The sequence below is a fragment of the Hipposideros armiger genome, unplaced genomic scaffold (assembly GCF_001890085.2).
Source record: "Hipposideros armiger isolate ML-2016 unplaced genomic scaffold, ASM189008v1 scaffold_39, whole genome shotgun sequence".
NCBI classification, from domain to species: Eukaryota; Metazoa; Chordata; class Mammalia; order Chiroptera; family Hipposideridae; genus Hipposideros; species Hipposideros armiger.
This window is the reverse complement of record NW_017731389.1, coordinates 5,230,762-5,251,913: the sequence shown is the minus strand read 5'-3', so window position 1 is coordinate 5,251,913 and position 21,152 is coordinate 5,230,762. Positions and strand designations below refer to the sequence as shown.

Sequence of the window (21,152 nt, the reverse complement as noted above, 5' to 3'; positions counted from 1 at the left end):
ACACCGTTGCCGGTGACTCACGGCAGCCCAGCTCCAGGTTGATCTGTTGTTCAGCATCTTAGCTGTAGAGGGCAGTGTCATTGGCCCTCACATGTGGGATCCGAACCGGGGCCCTCTGGCGTCCCAAGCCAGTTTTTAACCATTGCACCACTTGGCTGGCCCTAAACTATTTTTGAAATGTATAAATTCTTCGAATATTACTCATAATTTTTATGGGGGCCCCACTTTTTTCCTATTTTAGAGAGATTTAAAATTACTTTTGCAGAAAAGTCCTTTTAGAATACAGTCGATATTTGCTGCCATGCAGTACCAAATTCAATGGGGTAACAGTTTTTCTGGCATCCCCTTGGAAGGAGTGATTTCCAACATTAATTCAGGAAAGTTTAGTGGTTTTTGCATTTCTGCCAGGTGCAAAGGGGATTCACAGATAACCGTGGGGTAGACTTAATTGGCCTCAGTTTGCCCCTCCAAATACCCTAGACCCAGAGTCAGGTGCTGGGCTATGTAGCTCTCTATTCCTTCTTCCTGAGATCAAAGCACAGCTAGTTTTAAAATGCCTGCGACACAAGATTTCCTGATTCTGGTAGATGCACCACTTGCTCACTTTTGAGTATTACTGAATCCCTGTTGTATTTCTTTGAGCCAATCTCAGGTAAACAGAATAAACGAATAGTTGCTGGTTGTATTTGGTGTGCAAGTTTCGTTTAGGCCATCTTGTATTCATCTGAATAGTGATTTTGAAATAAATTTATTTAGCTGCCAACATTTTAAAATTAAGGAGATTTTCCATACCAATCTGGTTTGGTAGCATTTCTTGAAAAATCTGAAAGGCCTGGCTACTTTGGGGCCAGCTTCTAGACATGCTAGTGGGAACTAGAGATGGCCACCTTGGGCAGGACAGGAGCCCTCCTGTTGGCTGCACCCTCTACCACTCCATTATTTTCCTGATACTGAGGTCAAGGGTCCGATACCATTTATCCTTGTTGTTGTACTATTGGTTTTCTCGTGGTGGAGTGAAATAATTCTATACCCATGTCTATAGGTCAGGGGGAAAGATGAGTGAAGGGAGCAGTCAATTCTAAGAAACTGAGAGCAGGTGTATTTATTTGGGAAAATGAGTACCATTTTCTGTGTCTTTTTTTTTCTTTCTTTCTTTTGTGGAATGTGTATTTGAATTAAAAGCTTGCATGGTGCCCATCTATTCCTAACTGTTCCTTGCCTGGCTCCTATAGACATTTGAGTCAGGCACTCCTGATTTAGATGCCTGAGTCTTTACAAGATAAATGATTCCATCTTTAAGTCCCTCAAAGGACAGCAGATCATTCTCCTAGAAGATTACAGCTTTTTTGAAAATAAAATGCCCAGGAATCCTCTCCGTCACTAACCGATTGCGTAGCTGTTGGTTGGCTTTCTCAGTAATTTAGGCCTTGCAGGACCTGGCAATTCTTAAACCAATTCCTGGCATTGGGAATGGCATCATTCTTAGGTAATTGGGTCGATTCCTAGATCCTTGGTAGACAATTTACAATGTTTAGTTGTGTGGAGAAGATTGTGTTCAGTTTAAACATGTCTAAGGAGCTGGTGGGATATCAACGTTACAGGTGTGAGTCTGGATTATGAAAGAAGCATGGGCAGGTTTTAATTTGGAATAAGTTCTCAACTAACTCATGTTGAAGCTTTTAAAGAACTATCTGGCAGAGGCAGTAATGTTCCCCAAATATACTAGTTATCACCTTTGTGTCCCAGTCCCCTTTGACTTGGCAGAGCTATGTGGATGGCCATGGCCGATGGGTTGTGAGGAAGGTTGTGTGCTTTTCTTCCAGGCCGAGGTAGTAAAAGATGGATGTAGGATTCTTTCTGTTGGAGACTGAGGAGGCCATGGATTTCTCATGGGCAGCTGTGAAATGGAAGGGCCTCTATCAGTTTGGGTTCCTGAATGACTGTGCGGAGCCAAGCCCATGCTGACTCATGCAGGAAATTTAACATGAGAGAGAAATAAACTTGTGTTGTGTTCATCCACTGACGTTGAGAGTTGTTGCAGTATCACAACCAATGTATACCTCTTTTTATTATTTATTTGTTTTTTTTGGAGCAAACTTTTCTCAAACCTAATAGTCACTTCCTTACCTGCTTAACCCAATATAGCCTCTATAGAATTTTATCTCTTTTTGATTACTCAGACATTGTTATAGATCTGCTGTTGTGCTCATCTGTCATTACTCACCAGCATCAATGCCACTGGGGCTTACTGAGCTAAGTGGGGTTTAAGATCAAGGTGGTAAAAGGTATTACCTGAAGAAGCATATAATGTGAATTCATGTAGAGTAACTAGGCTTATGAAAAATTGGAGTCTAGAAAATTGCAATCCAGTTTTAGTAACTTGATTTTATTAAAGATATCAATACTATTACAGTTTTCTCCAAGTTATGCACTATTACACCGTTACACTCAAGTGGTACTGAAGTTATACTCTGATAGTTCAAGTTTAATCTCTTTATAACTACCCATAATATCATATTAGAAGTCTGGTTAATCCTTTTGAGGAACTGTAATAGAGTGAAACTTGGAGAACCTAATAGCCTTGAGTCACAGATCCTTATGTCCCAGGGGAACCAAGAAATCAGTTCTTTACTAACATTATAGGGCATCATGAATAATCCACTCACATTCATTGAAAATTCTCTTTGGTTTGGAGCACAGGTCGAAAATTGGGGCCCATTCTTTCTTTAGCTCACAGTGTATTTTTTATATAATTGAAATAGGTGCCAACATTTAGAAATCAGGAGATTTAACACAGAAATCTGCTCAATTTTTAAAATAGATAGGTGTGGCCCCTACCCTGAGCCTGAGCCAGCCATAGGCTGGAGTGGAAATGTCACAACTTAGGGTTCCCACTTTTCACCGACCATCCTTGTCCCAAATAGCTACTCACTGTACTTACTCCACCTCTTCCGAGTTTTTGGTTGGAGAGTTTCTCCCTCCTTTATAATGAAGCTATAGACCCTGGGAAAATGAATCCTGTCGGTGATTAGAATTTACTCTCATTTAGTGAATATTCACTTACGTAGTTCATTTATTCTGATAAGCAGACTCCTCAAAAATACCACTTTTTTGATGAGGTAAAGGAAACTTTATAAATGGAGCAGCTGTACTCTATGATATACAAGGCGCAGTGTCATGTACTTGGGAAGTCTAATGGTAATTGTTGCCTTTTTTGTCCTCGTCACGTTATCGCCTCCTCACTGTTACTTACTGTAACCATGCTTATGGAGCTCCTAAACTAGGTTCTAATATTAAAAATGAACAAGATGCAGTTGTTGGCCACCAGGAGCCCAACTCATTGGTGGGATTGATAAAATAAGTAAAGAAATAGGCACTATAATGTTGCCATAACAAAGCGAGACTGGGGAGGGGAGAGAGAAAGGTGGCTCTGGGAGAGTTGGAGGAGTTTTCCTAGTGGAAGGCACATCTGAACTGGGTTTTGATTGGTAAATGGGAGTCCTCTGAATGTTTTGAAATAAATTAGCTGAGCCTGCCTAGAGTGTGGAACAGTTTGAAACTCCTTGTCAGTGATTTTCACTGGGGCAAAAAAGGTACTCTTTCTTGAAATCCGGGACCATAAAAATGACCATGCAAGCTGAAACTGAGAGTGCTTTTAGTAATCAATGGGAAAATTGAATGATCAACCTTTAAAAGATTTTATCAGAACGCTCAAAATTTGTCTTACTATCAGTCATAAATATATAGAAAAATGAGAAAAGTAGTAAAACTATTTAGTGCACTGTGTTTAACAGTTAGAAATATTAAGAATTAACCTGTTTCATTTCTTTGTTAAAAACTTGTCAAAAATAGTTGGAGCAGTGCCGGCTTATTTGGTTACATAACCTACAATACAGAAGGAACATGTCTTCCCTGCCTTGGTAAATTGTTATAATCAGAAATACATCCCAGAGTTTCTTTAATGTGAAGATTTTTTGCCCTCATCAATTCCTTTGGGGCATCTTAATCCTTTTTGTCTCAACTGCTTTTGTCATTTATGTTGATAAGTTTGTCTTTACTAAATTTCCTTTGGCTGCCGAGTCTCTCACACAGTGGCAGTTCACCATTCCCACCGTCAGCTATTGATTCTATACCCATTGACATTTGATTCAAATTTCACTTCCAGCAGTATCATTTTTTTTGTTCTTTACTGCACTTTTATCTTTGTTGGCCAGTTTCCACTTCAATTATCCATTTTTGTAAAATGTCGCTTGGTTTTATCACTAAGAGACAAGAAGTTAAGCACAAGCCCTTACTTTAATGTCTGGGCATGAACTGATGACAGATGTGCAGTGAGTTATCACTGACAGACTTTGAAAGAAGCGACGTGATTGGTCACAGATCAAGATGAGCATCTGTAATATGGGTAGTGATTTGTGTACTGAGAAACTGGCAGCAGAATTTGTATTTGACACAGGTACTCAGAATTAGTGTGCTTTGGTAATTGGAATGTAAACTTGGGTTGTGGGTAGATTGGTGGTGGTAACTAAGCTGTGGTAACTGTCTGAAATTTGTGCATATCGTAACTGTGCAAAGCCAGGACTGTCTGTATGGACATCTTAAGTGGTTTGTTGTGCTCTTTGTTGGAAGTTCAGTATCTGTAGCCCTAGTCAGTGAGTGCCAGTGTGGCCCCTTTTTGTGTCACTGTGACAGCCAAAATGCTTCCCACATTCTCCCTATGTGCATGGGGATGGGGATACTTCCTTGGAAATAACCATGCTGGGGCTGTCTCTGGGTCACTTTGTCATTAATCAGTCATAGAGTGTTGAGGGGCAGCTGCCCTGCTGCTCACCTCAGTGTTCATGGCAGAGTTCTGGGCAGTTGAGCTTTCACAGTGACCTCCACATAAGTTGGTGGTGCCTTCCACTTCCTGCATAAGCCCCGCAAAGCAGAAATTGCCTTCACCAGGGAGTTATGTGACTTAGATTCTAGTTGGACTTCACTACATACCTATCTGCTGCTTAACCTCTTTGACTCCTAATTTCCTCATCTGTAAAATAGGTTTCACATATCTGATTTACAAGTTTATTGTGAAGAGCCCATGGGAAATGTATATGAAAACTGTATTCGGCAAACATGGAGAATTGCTCTGGAGATGATGAAGAACTGAGTCATTGAGATGCATTTCTTGGATTTAAAATGAAATATAACAGCCCTCTAATGTCTCAGCAAAATAAACATCCTTAGCTTTTAGACACCCTCTTATGCAAGAAGTTCACTGTTTTCCCATCTCCACTTTCCAGTGTTTTCTAGTTGGCTCTTGTCTCGCTTAGCTCCCTTTATGGTGAAATGCACTGTATTGACTCAAATCCATTAGCACATGAAGTAACTTTAAACAGCCTCCAACAAGAGGATAGACCTTATTTCTCTATTGATACAAGGAAAATAGAGCTCAAATGAGTTGGTCTTTTGGAGAAGTAGGCTGCAGATGGCTCCCAGCTGGTAGCCATTTTAAATGATGAATTTTCAATAGTTTAGAGTATAAATGTCAAGTTAGAGTGTTCAACGTTCTTTTTCTGGTCCAAGAATAAATATTTCAAGTAAAGTCAGCATAAATAGACATGTCTTAAGTTGATCTGAGATGCTGATTACTTACCTGTGGACTTTTAACTTTACGTCTGGATTGAAGAATTTGGTGAAATAAGCACATAAGTAGAATGTTGTTGGTTTGGCAAAGGTTTCCTTCATCTGTAAGATATTATCCTATAATTACTGCAAACTTGCAAAATGTGTAGTAAAGTGAACATTGGTTTATATGTTCTCTTTCCACATGGTGTGCTAATCTGGATTTTGTTGGAGATGGGAAACATCTATTATTGAGCACTGAAGAATATAAATGGAAATTATATTTTATTATGGGTGGAACTACATGTAGAATTTAATTAGATCTTTATATTTTTCGAATTTTGGCAAGTTAATTTAGGAAAGTGAAATTATGTAAATAATTCTGTGTAAATCTGTGATGAAAATTATTTTCAATAGCTGATAAAACTGTTCTCCAATTTTAAAAAATTCCAAATTCTAGCTTATGTAACATTACCCTCCCTTCCACCTTTCCCTCTGTTACTCCCCATAGAAAGTAAAAGCAAAACATGAACATAGGATTCCATGTTTATTAGGTACCCTTTTAATATGAAGAACAGAACAAAGCTCCAGAAAAAGAACTAAACAAAATGGAGACAAGAAAGACCAGACACAGAGTTCAAAACACTGGTTATAAGGATGCTCAGTGATCTCAGGGAGAACTTCAACAAAGAGATAGGAATCATAAAAGTGAAGATAGAAAACATAAAAAAGAATGAGTCAGAAATAGACTGCAATAATTAAAATGAAGAACACATTAGAGGGAATCAACAGTAGATAAGATGATGCAGAGAGTTAAATCATTGATTTGAAAGATAAGGTAGCAGAAGACACTCAAACAGAATAGCAAAAAAGAAAAAAAATCCGAAGAAATGGGGATAGTTTAAAGGGCCACTGGGGCAACATCAGGTGCACCAACATTTGAATCAGAGGGGTACCAGGAGGGAAAAAAGAGAGAACGAAGAATTGAAAACCTATTTGAAGAAATAATGATGGAAAACTTTTCTAACCTGGTGAAGGAAATAAATATACAATCTGAGGAAGTACAGAGAGTCCCGAACAAGATGGACCCAAAGAGGCCCACATCAAGACACATCATAATTAAAATACCAAAGGTTAAAGCCAATGAAAGAATCTTAAAAGCAGCAAGAGAAAAGCAGCTAGTTACCTACAAGGGCACTCCCATAAGACTGTCAGCTGATTTCTCAGCAGAAACTTTGCAGGCCAGAAGGAATTGTCACAAAATATTCAAAGTGATGAAAAGCAAGGACCTACAACCAAGATTATGTTACCCACCAAAGCTATCATTTAGAATCAAAGGATAGATAAAGAACTTCCCAGGGAAGAAAAAGCTAAAGGAGTTCATCATCACCAAACCAATATTACAAGGAATCTTAGAAAGACTTCTTAAAGATGAAAAGAAAAATGAATAAAATGGCAATAACTACATATCTATCAACAATTACTTTTAATGTAAATGGATTAAATATTCCAATCAAAAGATAGGTTGGCTGGGGCCGGCCGAGTGGCGCGATGGTTAAGAACTGGCTTGGGACGCCAGAGGGCCCGGTTCGGATCCCACATATGAGAGCCAGTGACACTGCCCTCCACAGCCAAGATGCTGAACAACAGCTCAACCTGGAGCTGGGCTGCCATGAGTCACCGACGACGGCATACTGCAGCCCCTGCTGCAGTGGGTTGCCATGGGCTACCGTGTGTAGCCAGCAGGGAGTGTGAGCGGCCAGCCAGCAGCAGTGAGTGGCCATCCAGAAGCCGGTGACTGATCTGCCTCACCCGGGAAGAGCGCAATGATGGTGCCAACTTGGGCCAGTGAAGCAACGTCCTCCACAACTAGACTGAAGAACAAAACGACAGCAACTTGTCTGTTCCCATCCCCCCAATTTCCCAATAAAAAAACAAACAAAAAAACAAACAAAAAAAGATAGAGTGGCTGAATGGATAAGAAAACAAGACCTATATGCTGCCTAAAAGAGTCTCACTTCAGATAGAAAAACATACACAGACTGAAAGTAAGGGGATGGGAAAAAGATATTTCATGAAAATGGAAACAAACAAAAAGCTAGGGTAGCACTACTTATACCAAACAAAATAGACTTTCAAATAAAGGCTGTAACAAGAGACAATGAAGGACCCAGTAATCCCACTTCTGGGTATTTATCCTAAGAAACTCAAAACACTATTTTGAGGGGATGTGTGCACCCATATGTTCATTGCAGCATTGTTTGCTAACCATTGTCACCCCAATAAACTTAAATTTAAAAGAAAAAAGAGATGTGGAGGCAGCCCGGGTGTTTGTCGATGAGTGAATGGGTAAAGAGGAGGTGGTACATATGTACAATGGAATATTGCTCGGCCATGGAAAGGAATGGGTTCTTGCCATCTGCGGCAGCATGGATGGACCTGGAGGGTATTGTGCTGAATGAGGTATATCAGCAAAAGACAGATGCAATGTGATTTTGCTTATATGTGGAATCTGAAGGACAAAATAAACAAACAAAACAGAAACCAACTCATATATACACAGAACGTTTTGATGGTTGCCTGATGGGAGGAGTGTTGGGAATGGCTGAAAAAGGAGAGGGGATTAAGAGGTACAAATTGGTTGTTACACAGTAGAGGGGATGTAGGGTATAGCATAAGGAATATAGCCAATGATATTGTAATAACTATGTATGGTGTCAGATGGGTACTAGATTTTTCAGGATGATAGATGGGAGGGGAATTGGGGGGCAGGGTAAAAAAGATGAAGGCATTAAGAAGTACAAATTTGTAGTTACAAAATAATCATGGGGATGTTAAGTAAATCATAGGGAATGTAGTCAATACTATGGTCATAACTATATATAGTGCCAGGTGGGTAGTAGACTAGTCAGGGGGATCACTTTTTAAAGTATATAAATGTCTAACCACTATGCTGTATACCTGAAATTAATATAAAATAATATTGGCTGTCAACTGTAATTGAAAAATTAAAAGTGGGGGGGGGGAAGGAGGTGAAGGGGAATAAGAGGTTCAAATTTCCAGTATAAAACAAATAAGTCATAAGAATGTAATACACAGCATAGAGAATATAGTTAATAATATTGCGATAGCATAGTATGGCGTCAGATGGTTGCTGGATTTATCATGGTGATCACTTCTTTAGGTATATAAATGTTGAATAACTATGGTGTACAGCTGAAACTGATATAATATTGTATGTTAGCTATATTTTATTAAAAATCTTTAAAAACCATATTGAACTCACCTGTAAGCTTTCTAGCTCTTTCTTGCCTCTGGGAGAAATCACAGCTTTATCTCTGACCTTCATTCATTAGCCACATTATTAATATACAGCATCAATAATTATGAGTTAAATAAGTCTTTACTCATAGATACAGAGAACAAACTGATGGTTGCAGATGAAGAGGGTTGGGGGCGGGCTGGGTGAAAAAGGTGAAGGGATTAAAAAGTACAGATTATAGTTACAAAATAGCCATGGGGATGTAAAGTACAGCACAGGGAATATAGTCAATAATATTCTAATAACTGTATGGTGCCAGGCGGGTACTAGACTTTTCAAGAGGATCACTTTGTAAGTTACATAAATGTCTAACTACTATACGTGCACCTGAAACTAATATTGAATGTCAACTGTAATTGGAAAAAAAGAAGAACCCCAAAACAAGTCTTTGAAATAATTAAGGTGTTATTTTAATGTTTTTAGAGAATGACTCAAAATTAGTGATTCTTTTAGCTTAGGTTTTATGAAGGTGAAATTGGAGGCCATAATAAGATAAAAACAAAAAGCTATCTGGAATTCACATCAGTTTTTTGTTTGTTTGTTTGTTTTTTTTTTTTTTTGAGACATAAGATGTCATTTTCTAATCAGAGGCTTTGTGGCTTTTTGATTCCAGTCACAGCTTCCTGACCTCATCTTTTCCGGCTCCCCTATCTACCTTGACTTACCTTGCCATGTGTTAGGACATCATTTTCAGCACAGTTTTCTCGATGCAGAGCCTCTGACTTGCTTAGTGCCCTGATATCTGCCCCTGTACCCTCCGGCCCCACCTTTATCCCACTTCTACGGGGGCCATGCTTTAGCTCCTTGCCCCAGCCATCCAGCTTCAGTCCCGGGGTTCCTGGGCCAGCCTCCATCCATACTCCCTTGCTCGTGGGACTGATTCACAGTGTACCACTTCCATAATTGGCTGGGGCAAAACCCAGCTAATAGTGCACAGTGTCTACTGACTTGGCGTCATTGTAGATGATGGCTTTGTGAAGCTTCACTGATAACATCCTAGGGGTAATTTTGACCTCCTAAAAGTGAAGTAAGTATGGCCCCTTCCTATTTGTAGTGACTCCGCTAGTTGTCAGGACTTATGTATAGCAAGTGACAGCCAAGCCAAGGATGGCTTTGGTTGGTGTTATGTCTTTAATTCTGTATTGAGTGTGTTCATGTGCAGAGCTGTAGGAGAGTAGAGAAGACACATTCCCCGTCCTGGGTGGGCAAGGTGAGCCTTGATGTACCTCAGCTATGCCGAATCACCCTCAGGCTCTGCCGGGCACCTGCCTGCTCTCCTTCTAGACCTTTCTGCATGTACCCCTCTTCTGCCTGGGACACTTTCTCCACCTTTTCTTTAGCTAGCCAACTTTTTCTCTTCTTACATCACAGCATTAATAGGCATTTCCTTGAGCTGACTTTTCTTAACCACCTACGATTGGGTTAGGATCCTCTCTGTACACTCTCATATTGCCCTGCCCTGTTCTGAAACTTGGCACACAGTACATAATGGTGAGTTAACTTGTCTTCTCCCTTGTGAGACTATGAGCTCCTGGAGGGAAGCACTGTCTAGTTAGCTGTTGTATTCGGAGTATGTAGGACAGACCCAAAGTAATCCATATGTAATTAACACAGCAAGGGCCAATATTATGGGGCACTCAGTATGTGCCACATTCTCTGCTTGGGGTTTTCCACATATTTTCTTATTAAAATCTCACAACAACTCTATGAGTAGGTACTATAATTAATTGTACAGAGGGGAAAAGTGAGGCAGATCAAAACTATGTACCCAGCGTGACAGCTAGCGGCAGAGCTGGTACTTGACTCGAGCGCCACCTGCCCTTAATGACTTGATTACACACAACAATGAACAAATAAAAGGATGTCTGCAAAGGCATCCAATTGGAACTCCTTATAGGGACTGCAGCCTAGTGAATGACATGTGTGGTTGGCGTTGGCTGGCCACAAATGTTGTTTGATGGAGTTGCTTTATTTCCCCAGTCACATAGGACAGGTCCGTTACAGCAGTCAAATTCCCATACTAGTAATTTGTTTTCTCTAAGGTGTGACATTTCCTGTGGCTCCTAGAACTTTGGAGGTCATATGGTATAGAAGATTGAACTATGGTTTTAGAATTAGGGGTCCTAAGCTCGGGGTGGCCTCTCTTTCCCTCACAGACTGTGTTGATGTGGGTAGGTTGTGAATCGTTCCGGGCCCCACCACTTCACAGCACAGTAGAGACACTGGACTGGTACGTCTTACAAGGAGCATGTATAAAGTAGGCATTTCGACTTGATGGCTATTACCTACTATTAGGATATTTTCTTTGGAATATTATTTTCTGTCAAGGAGCATCTAGTGGTGTTTAATAAAAAGAGATCATATGCAGGGTGATATCTGGGAAGTTCTGCAAATGATTAAGATTTTAGATAGTTATGTCTTCCAACCATATGTTGACAGGGACGCCTCTCTATTATCGTATTATAATTCTGGCACCTGACATACATTACTGGGTTAAATGGCCAAATTATTTAACTCAGAAAAAGAAAAGTACATAGATTATTTTCTTACTGCTTCTTCACCAAAAGTATTATAGTAAGATCTCATTTTTTCTTTTTTATCTCTTCAGGTGTCTCAGCTAACTTAGAGGAAAATTCTGAATCTAATTTTATGAGCCACTTGGAAGTCACGTGTAGTCACTTTGAAGATGCATGTACATATACTAGCTGGAACTAATAGGTGATAAATTGTGACCAATGAGAAGTCCCTCTTAATTGGGCCTTCCTGCCCTTGTTTAGGGACTAATGAACTTATTCATAAGTTTACTTTTACTTGACTTTCAGCACTTAAGTGATTTTGCAGATTATATTCTGGGGAGCCCTTAGTAACTACCCCCCACCCTGACTTTTCAAAATAGGGTCTGTGAGCTGCTCTAGTGAGCAAATCCTGTGCCAGCTCCCAGGCCATTGTCAGGCAGGTGCCTTTTTTGTTTGTCTGTGTACCTGACTTGACGCTAAGCTTGTGGCCACTAGGAATTATGTCTTATTTCTATCTGTGGGTCCCAGCACTTGTGGCATCTAAGTGAGTTTTTGATAAATATTTGAGGGATGTTCAACCACTGAGTATGCTTTAACTCCTAAAGCAAAATTTCAAATTTGTATAAACACATTTAAAAAAGATTGAGGCCCTGTTTTCAAATATAGTATAGTGGTTCAGAGTATGGTCTTTGCAAGTAGCCTGGGGTTTTTATCCCACTTCACTGCTTCCTAGCCTGTGTGAGGAATACAGAAATCTACTTCATAAAGGTGTTATGAAGATTCATTTACCCAAATATGTTCTGTGCTTGCAGTATGCAGGGTAGGGAGCTTTGATTTCACAGAGACAGACTATGAATAAGGAAACCCAAAAAAGAGGAGAATTTCAGAGTGTAAGGGTTAGGAGGGAACTAAAGGCAGTGAGGTGGGAAGGAGAATTCTGGCGAGGGTAGTGTGCGAGTGGAAGGGGGAGGGGGACTTGTAGATGGTGGCAGCTGGGGGCTGAGAATAAACAGAAAGACGCCTCTGAATGGGGCATCTGCTGGGCCTGTTCTTGGGGAGCTAGTGCGACTTCAGAGAGGATGTTGAGGAGGGTAATATTTATTTTCTTTTTAAATATGGATTTAGAGTTAACTAAACAATTTAATGGTGAAGACAACAAAACACATTACTGAGGACAGCGTAAGATGGGAGGAGAAGGGACTGGCCGGGCCCTGTAGGATTGGGGTCACAAGCTCACCTACCTTCAGAGCCAGGCCAATACCTTGACTTAGTGAAGACACTGTGACCTCCCTTGGTTTTCAATTTTTGATTGAGACACAGGTGTAGAGAAATATTTCTCCATAGCAGTGCAAACACCATGATAAATGGCAAGTGAGGTGATACAAACATGGTTGTAATGGTAAATGGCTCTTGACCTTAGTGTGAGAGACCCAGTGGGGACTTAAAGGCAGCTCAGAGCCCTCTGGGCCTTACTAAACAGGACATGTGCTCCTCAGTGCTAACCAGGTGTGGACATGTAGGGATGTGGGCTCCAGGTGCTAAATCTGCCAAGTTTTACAGGGAACCAGAAATCTGAATTTCTGTGGGAAATTTGCAGATTGAAAAATGTTGGTTCAGGGCCGGCTGGGTGGCTCAGTTGGTTAAAGTGCAAGCTCTGAGCAATGGGGTCGCCAGTTCGATTCCCACATGGGCCAGTGAGCTGCGCCCGAGCTGAGCTGCCGCTGAGCTGCCAGCGGGTGGCCACATGGCTCAGCTAGTGAGAGAACGTGCTCCTAACAACAAGACTGCCTGTTTGACTACCTCATAGGATGGTGGGCTGTGCCCCTGCAACTAGAATGAAAGTGGTGATGGACTTGGAGCTGAGCTGCACCCTCCATGACTAGGAGCAAAGGACAACAGCTTGACTTGGAGCTGATGGGTCCTGGAAAAACAGTGTTCTTTTCCCCAATTCCCCAACACTGTTCCCTTCCCCAATTCCTCAATAAAATCTTAAAAGTGTTGGCTCATGTTTTTGTTTTTGTTTTTAAATCTTGCAATGGATAGACAAAATGCATCTGTGGGCTGCCTGTCTAAAACAGCTGCTGAAAGCCCTTTTATGCTGTGATACAGGGGATTAAAGGAAGTATGGTACACGTTAACGTGGTAACCATTTTGCCTTATGCCTAGAACATAACCAATACTGAGGGAGAAAACGGTGCTTTTTGTTAATGGCACTGTTAATGTGTTTAGTTGTCTTTGCCATTCGTTTGTTTAGTTAACTCTAAATCCATATTACCAAGTAAATATTATCCTTCTCTAATGTAAGTGATTAATATATGGCAGCTGCTGTTTTTGCCATTTCATTTGTTTAGTTGTTTGCTCTATCAATTTGGTAAATTCTATATGCACTGAACGAAAGTAAACATTAGCCTAATTCACGTGATAAAAGTACAGAACCAAGGCTGAACATGTTTTGGTGACTCTTTTTTTATTTACCATTTACTTTCTTTGTGCTGCAGTCTTGCTTCCCTCATTTGTGTCTGTGCTTTGGCACATTTGGGTCTCCAGTCCTCTGGGCCAGGAAGGCAGCATGTAAATGGGAAAGAACTGTGGCAAAAATGACATTTTGGACAAGGCGAATGAGGATGGGAACGCAGCCTTATGCCGTGATGTCATGTTTAGAGGTTTTTTTTTATCAGCTGTAATGAAATACAAATGTGCTCAAAGCAAGTTATTTTTTTTCGCCTCCCCCTGCCCTCCCCCAAAAAACTTCATTTAGTATGGCCTTACCCACGTAGTTTTGTATTACAAGGATTATGTTCGGCGTGTTGTAATCCGTTGGCGATTGTCTCGGGAATTTATTCAGCATAAGCATCTCTGATTCTTCTGGCGTCAAGTTGAGTTAATAACTTGTTCATGCACTTTTCGATCTTGTTGTCTCTAGGTTAAAATTCTGGATCCTCATGGAGAAGAACACTGGGAGTAGCAAAATATACTTGAATATTTTTAATAGGAGAAAAGCTTATAAAAAGGCATCTATTTTTTTCTTGTTTTTTTTTTGCATTGTTTTAAAATGAGATCATTTAGTTGTATCAACATGAGGCTAAAGACTTGAAAATAATCTTTTTTTGAGAAAGTCTTATCTGTAACTATGTTCTTAATTGAATCAATATTTCACTCAATTTTTGTTACAGATCATGGAGGAAACAAATACGCAGATAGCTTGGCCATCAAAACTGAAGATCGGAGCCAAATCCAAGAAAGGTAAATTGTGAGACATGGAGAAATTGGTTTTGGTAACAGAGACTGTAGGATTACTATAAAATTTCCAGGGAGAAAGTGAACCTTTATTTTTATCATGTTTATCCCCAAATATTTGTAAAAGAGCAATATTTTAGGAGTTGTATCATAATTAAAAACAATGTAGAGCCTTTTAGCCAACAACAGAAAAAATATTTTAAAGTATTTTCTTACAATAGAAATGTTGTTATAGAAGATACCGTAGCAAATTATGATTTCAAGGATGCCTGTTCATTTGATGGCATGGTAACTCTCCACTGGTAATAATGTATTTTCAACATATAAACTCCAAATGTTTGCACTTTAGTCTTTTTGTTTATGTACCACACAGCTTTTTTTTCTAGCTTTAATAAAAATATCTTTTAGAAATTATTCATTTAGTTTTGCAGTTACAGTTGACATTCAGTATTATTTTAAATAAGTTTCAGGTGTACAGCATAGTGGTTAGACATTTATGTAACTTACGTGGTGATCTTCTTGATTAGTCTAATGCCCACCTGGCACTATACATAGTTGTTACATTATTGACTATATTCTCTATGCTATACTTTATATTCCTGTCACTATTTTGTAATGACCAATTTGTATTTCTTAGTCTCTTCACTTTTTTCACCCATGACAAGGAGGCAAGAATATACAGTGGGATAAAGACAGTCCATTCAATAAATGGTGTTGGGAAAACTGGACAGATACATGCAAAAAAATGAAAATGGACCACCTTCTTACACCATATACAAGAATAAACTTAAAATTGGTTAAAGACGTAAATGTAAAATTCAAAACCGTAAAACTCCTTGTTGTAGATTAAATGACCATATAGGTGTGTATTTATTTCTGAGTGCTCTATGCTGTTCCATTGAGCTGTATGTCTATTTTTATGCTAGTACCATGCCGCTTTGATTACTATGGCCTAGTAGTATAGTTTGATATCAGGCAGCATGATACCTCAAACTTTGTTCTTCTTCCTCAGGATTGCTGTGGCTCTTCGGGGTCTTTTATGGTTCCATATAAATTTTAAGATTATTTGTTCTAGTTCTGTGAAAGATGCCATTGGTATTTTGATAGGGATTGCATTGAATCTGTAGATTGCTTTGGGTAGTATGGACATTTTAATGACGTTAATTCTTCCTATCCATAAGCACAGTACATGCTTCCATTTACTTGTGTTTTCTTTAGTTTATTTCTTCAGTATCTTATAGTTTTCCAAGTACAGGTCTTTTACCTCTTTGGTTAAATTTATTCCTAGGTATTTTATTTTTTTAATGCGATTGTAAAAGGGATTTTTTTAAATTTCCCTTTCTGATAGTCCTTATTAGTGTATCAAAATGTAACAGATTTCTGAATATTAATTTTGTATCCTGCTATTTTACTGAATTCGTTTATCAGTTCTAATAGTTTTTTTGGTGGAATCTTTAGAGTTCTCCCTATGTAATATTATGTCATCAGAAATAATGACAGTTTTACTTCTTCCTTTCCAATTTTGATGCCTTTTATTTATTTTTGTTGTCTGATTGCTGTGGCTAGGGCTTCCAATACTGTGTTGAATAAGAGTAGTGAAAAGTGAGCATTCTTGGACTATTTCATGCCAGTCATTCTTGTTTGAAAAGTTTCTGTTGAGAAATTAGCTGACAGTCTTATGGGAGCTCCCTTGTAAGTAACTAGTTACCTTTTTTGTGCTGCTTTTAGGGTTCTTTCTTTGTATTTAACCTTTGCCATTTTAATTCTGATGTGTCTTGGTGTTGGCCTCTTTAGGTTCATCTTGTTTAGGACTCTCTATGCCTCCTGGACTTGTATTTCTATTTCCTTTGCCAGGTTAGAAAAGTTTTCAGTTATTATTTCTTCAAATAGGTTCTCAATCCCTTGCTTTCTCACTTCTCCTTGTGGTACTCCTATGATGTGAATGTTGTTACCCTTGATGTTGTTCCAGAGGTTCCTTAACCTATCCTTATTTTTAAAATTATTTTTCTCCTTGCTATTCTATTTGGGTATATTCTGCTATCTTGTCTTCCAAATCACTGATTTGATCCTCAGCTTCATCTAATCTATTGGTGATTCCTTCTAGTACATTCTTCACTTCAGTTATTGTATTCTTCATTTCTGACTGCTTTTTTTTATGGTTTCTATGTTCTTTTTTATAATTGCTGTCTCTTTGTTTGAAGTTCTCACTAAGTTCCTTGAACATCCTTATAACCAATGTTTTGAACTCTGTAAGTTTCTTGCCTTCATTTCATTTAGTGTTTTTTTCTGGAGTTTTCTCCTGTTCTTTCACTTGGGACATATTTCTTTGCTTCTTCATTTTTGGCTACCTTTTTGTGTTGCTTTCTATGTATTAGGTGGATCTGTGAGTTGTGCAATAAAGACTGTAGCACAGGCTGAGGCTGGCTGCTGGCCATGAAAGTGCCTTCAGTGGCACATAAGTTGAGGTTGTCTGTTTGCTGCTGATGTGTGGGGTGGGGCTGGCTGTAGGTCATGGAAAGTGCCTATGGTGTTACACGAGTTGAGTGGGGCAGGGTCCCAAGGAGTTACCAGGCTGGAGCAAGTGGAGCTCACTAGCCCATTGCAGATTCAGATTTGGCCATTTGAAGGGAGGGCTAAACATAATAAAGATGGTTCCTGCCTGTAGGCTACGTGGGAGGAGGATTATATCCAGGGAAAATGACGACTGTCCCTCCATTCCTTGCTCTTAGGTCACACAACTCAGTCTCTCCCTGTATGTCTCTGGTGTTTCTCAAGTCATCATCCATCTGCCAGAGCCCAGGGGTGATTGCCTGGGAGAGAGTCTTTTTGCTGGCCCTTGAAGAGGATGCCTGGGTTTCAAGCAGCCTTTTGTGTCTCACCCAGATGGTCAGAATCCCCATGGTTTTTCACAGCCAGATGTTGTGGAGACTTCTCTTCCCAGCACCATTACTCTGGGCTGGGAAGCCTGGTATTGGGCTGGGGTTTCTTGCTTTTCCAGGAGTGGGGGTGCGGACCTCTTTGGCAGGGATATCCCTCCCAATTCTCAGCTGCCGCATGCAGGTGAGGAGCTAGCCCATTTCTCATCTCTATTCCTCCTACCAGTCTTGATGTAGCTTTTTCTTCACATCCTTAGTTATAGGACTTACATTCAGCTAATCTTCAGATGGTTCTCCAGATCAGTTGTTCTATAATTTATTTGTAATTTGGGGAGGAGGCAAGCACAGTCTTTATCTACCCCACCATCTTGCTCCCCTCTTCTCTGTACCAAACAGATTTATTTTTTATTATTTTTTTTAGCTGAGCCATCCTGCCACCTGTTGGCAGCTTAGCGGCAGGTCAGCTCAGGCCAGGACTTGAACTGGTGTTCCTCAGAGCTCGCACTCTTGAGCAAGCTCTTAACCAACTGAGCCACTCGGCCAGCCCTATACCAAACAGATTTAATAGCTGATTTTTTTCCCTCCAATGTGATACGAACTTTAGATTTTCTTTCTTGACTCTTTCTTCTCCTCTTCTGTCAGACAGTGAAAAACTCACTGGATTTCTCTTTTAGGCTGAGCATTTTCCTCATCTGGCCTTTACTCCACATTATCTAGACACTACCCAATGACCTGCTAGTATATATTTTTATGGGTAGTTTTTCTTTTTTAAAGTAAACCTTAGTCTTAATAAGTTTTGTTGTGCATACTTCACTAAAGGATGCATGTAGTCATTAGAAGGTAATGAAAAATACCATCAAACAATTGAGAAAACAATGATGGTACAAACTGAGCCTTATCCATTATGGTCTAGCTTTTTGTTTCGTTTTGCATTTGCTGCCCCTTTTCCTCTGTGACTTTTATTGGTAACTGATGCTAAACACTGCAAGAATTCTCAATTTCCTGTGTTATTTTAGTCTAGATTGCCTTCTTTTAATCTTGTGATAATGGTGGCAAGAAGTGGGAAGCTGATGTGCTAAACAGTCATAAGACATGGTGAATTTCTAAGTGTAATTCCATAGCTTTGTATAAAACTTGCGATTGCCAAGTGCTGTAGGATATACTATCAGTTAATCTTCAGTGTGTTGAGATGTTTTATACTCATTATGTAGAAGAAGAAACTGTCATTAGCGGGTTATCTACTTACTTGGTTATTTGTGGCCATTTTAAAATCCCTGGCCTACTACGGTACTTGAGTAAATTGGAACTTGAACATAAACTGGATCCTCTTTTCCTATTGTCAGGTATTTTTACTTAAAGGATGAAACGAGCTTCATTATATCCTAATAAAAATGTAATTTGATCAGTGTGCAAAGAAAACCCCCAAGGAAACATGAATATTAAAATAATTCCAGATACTTTTGGGTGGGTTATTCTCTTGCATTACCCAGGCTACAGGTTTTTTTCCTACTATATGAGAAACTGAGAATTGATTAACTTTTATTCAATATGTGATGACAAGTTTGGAGATTTTAGATAATATGCTTAGGTTAATGTTTTAGATTAGTTTCCAGTCATTGACACACTTAACCCATTCAGAATGGCCAACTATAGTTCACATTTTGATTGTAAGTTTTGCTTTGAAAATAAGAATATTGTAGCAGTACACTTCAGAGCCTTTCACATAATTTCCATATGGTTAAAGTTAACCTTTGGAATTGTGCCTAAGAATTGATCTCTCCAGGATTAAGTCTACAGACATCATTTTATTTTTTATTATTTATGAAGTGCTATGAATGTACACAGTACTGTGTGATGAGCAGAATGTGCCAAAAGAGAGAGATTGAGCTCAAGGAAGAGAGAAAAGTCAAGAGTTTTCCTCAGAGGAATTTACTGTTCAAAATTTACTTGAGTTGCTCTTATTATCTAAACACACAGCTGCTGACTTAGTTCTTGGCTACCATCCCTAATATATATATATATATATTCCTACATTATTTTTAAAATGGTTTAATTCAGAGATGAAGTTTTTCTATAATTTGTATGTGGTAAAAGTAAAATGAAAGTGGCAGGAGGAGCTTTAGAAGGTAATTATTTGCTGTTTCATCTAATGTGGTTATTGCTTCTGAATTTTGTACAGGAAAGAGTTGTTGGTCTTTATTTTAAGCCTTCTTCATTCCAAACATAATTATTATTATAAGAGACCAAATATCTAGGGACTTGTGCCATGTTTTGCATTAAATTCTACATCTTACAGTGATGTGAAGATTTGGAATAAACAAATAATCCCCAGACTGTGCTAGAGAGACAATGCAGCCATGAGTTTGTGTTGTATTTCACTTTGTAGATTTATAATGCTTCTTGGTTGAATATTTGAGTCGAGACAGCATTTTTCATGGTTACTGTTTCCGCAGTCTGCTGCCTTTTATACCTTATTGGAATTGAGTCCTGTGCTTTTCAATGAACTTCCAATAGTCCTGTCCAAACCTTATTTTTTAAGCCATCAATCCTTTATCAGAGCAGTTATTTGAGCGACTGTATGGCTCCTTTGGTTGAAGTTCCGGTAGGATGCTGCCTGGCAGAAAGGCAGAAAGTCAACAGCCTGAATTTGCCTTCAGACAATTTGGATCCTTCTCTAGAGATTCTGGTCTCATAGCTCTGGGGTGGGTCTTGGAAGCCATATATTTAACAAGTGTCCCTGGTTTGTTCTTATGGTTAAGCTGGGTTTGAGAAACAAAAATCTCACCATATGACATGGAAATATCGTGATTTAGTCGCTAAGGAGACTATGTGTTCAAAAAGCAATGGATGGTGACTACTATTGAAAAATAGGCCACATCTGTCAGCAGTTGCTTCTGGATTATGTCCATCGTGGTTTTCAAAGAACTGCACTTTTACGGATTCGTTGATTTTAAGTTTCTGTCATCGTTGCAGTCAGTTAACGTGGATGAGTTTAGAGCGATCACAGCCTCATTGTTCTGTGCCTGTCCGAAATATACTTTTGGATAACAGACCACCTGGTGTTTGTCCCCTTTCTTTACCCTCTTTCTCCTTTATCATCCTTTATGTCCTCCTTTTTTCCTCTTTTGTTCCCCTTTAATCATGTAGAATATAATGAAAAACTGTAATAGAAACATTTTCATTTAATAAGCAGGGCATTTGGGGGAAGTACATATTTTTTTGACATAAACTCAGAGACTATAGAATTAAAAAAAAAATTCCCGAATATTTGAAATTATTGAAAGGTGGAATCCTCATTAAAGCTGGAAAGAACTAAGAATTTAAGATTCAATATATGGACATTTAAATAGGCAACTCTAGGATTGACTTAATGTAAGTCATGATTAAGAAAAATAAAGCAATGCTTAGTATTTTGTTTTGCAGTATTTTTTTTAATTGTGAAATAAACATTTTTAACATTAGTTTCAGCTGTACAACACAGCACAATAGTTATACTTTTTACCCATCAAAGTGACAACCCCCTCCCCATAGCATACATATCTATTACAATTCTCTTGACTAAACTCCCACACTATACTCCACGTCCCGTGACTATAT

General features: G+C 39.1%; 1 protein-coding gene across 4 annotated transcripts in view; it reads left to right on the top strand.

Moving 5' to 3' along the window:
- The window catches only part of BICC1 (BicC family RNA binding protein 1), a 263,046-nt gene that overhangs the window by 127,677 nt on the left and 114,217 nt on the right, over positions 1 to 21,152 (top strand). For all 4 annotated transcript variants that reach the window (XM_019638418.1, XM_019638417.1, XM_019638420.1 and 1 more), the window contains one exon: positions 14,616 to 14,685. In XM_019638418.1, coding sequence (XP_019493963.1) covers positions 14,616 to 14,685 — 70 coding nt within the window. The remainder of the gene's footprint in view (positions 1 to 14,615; positions 14,686 to 21,152) is intronic.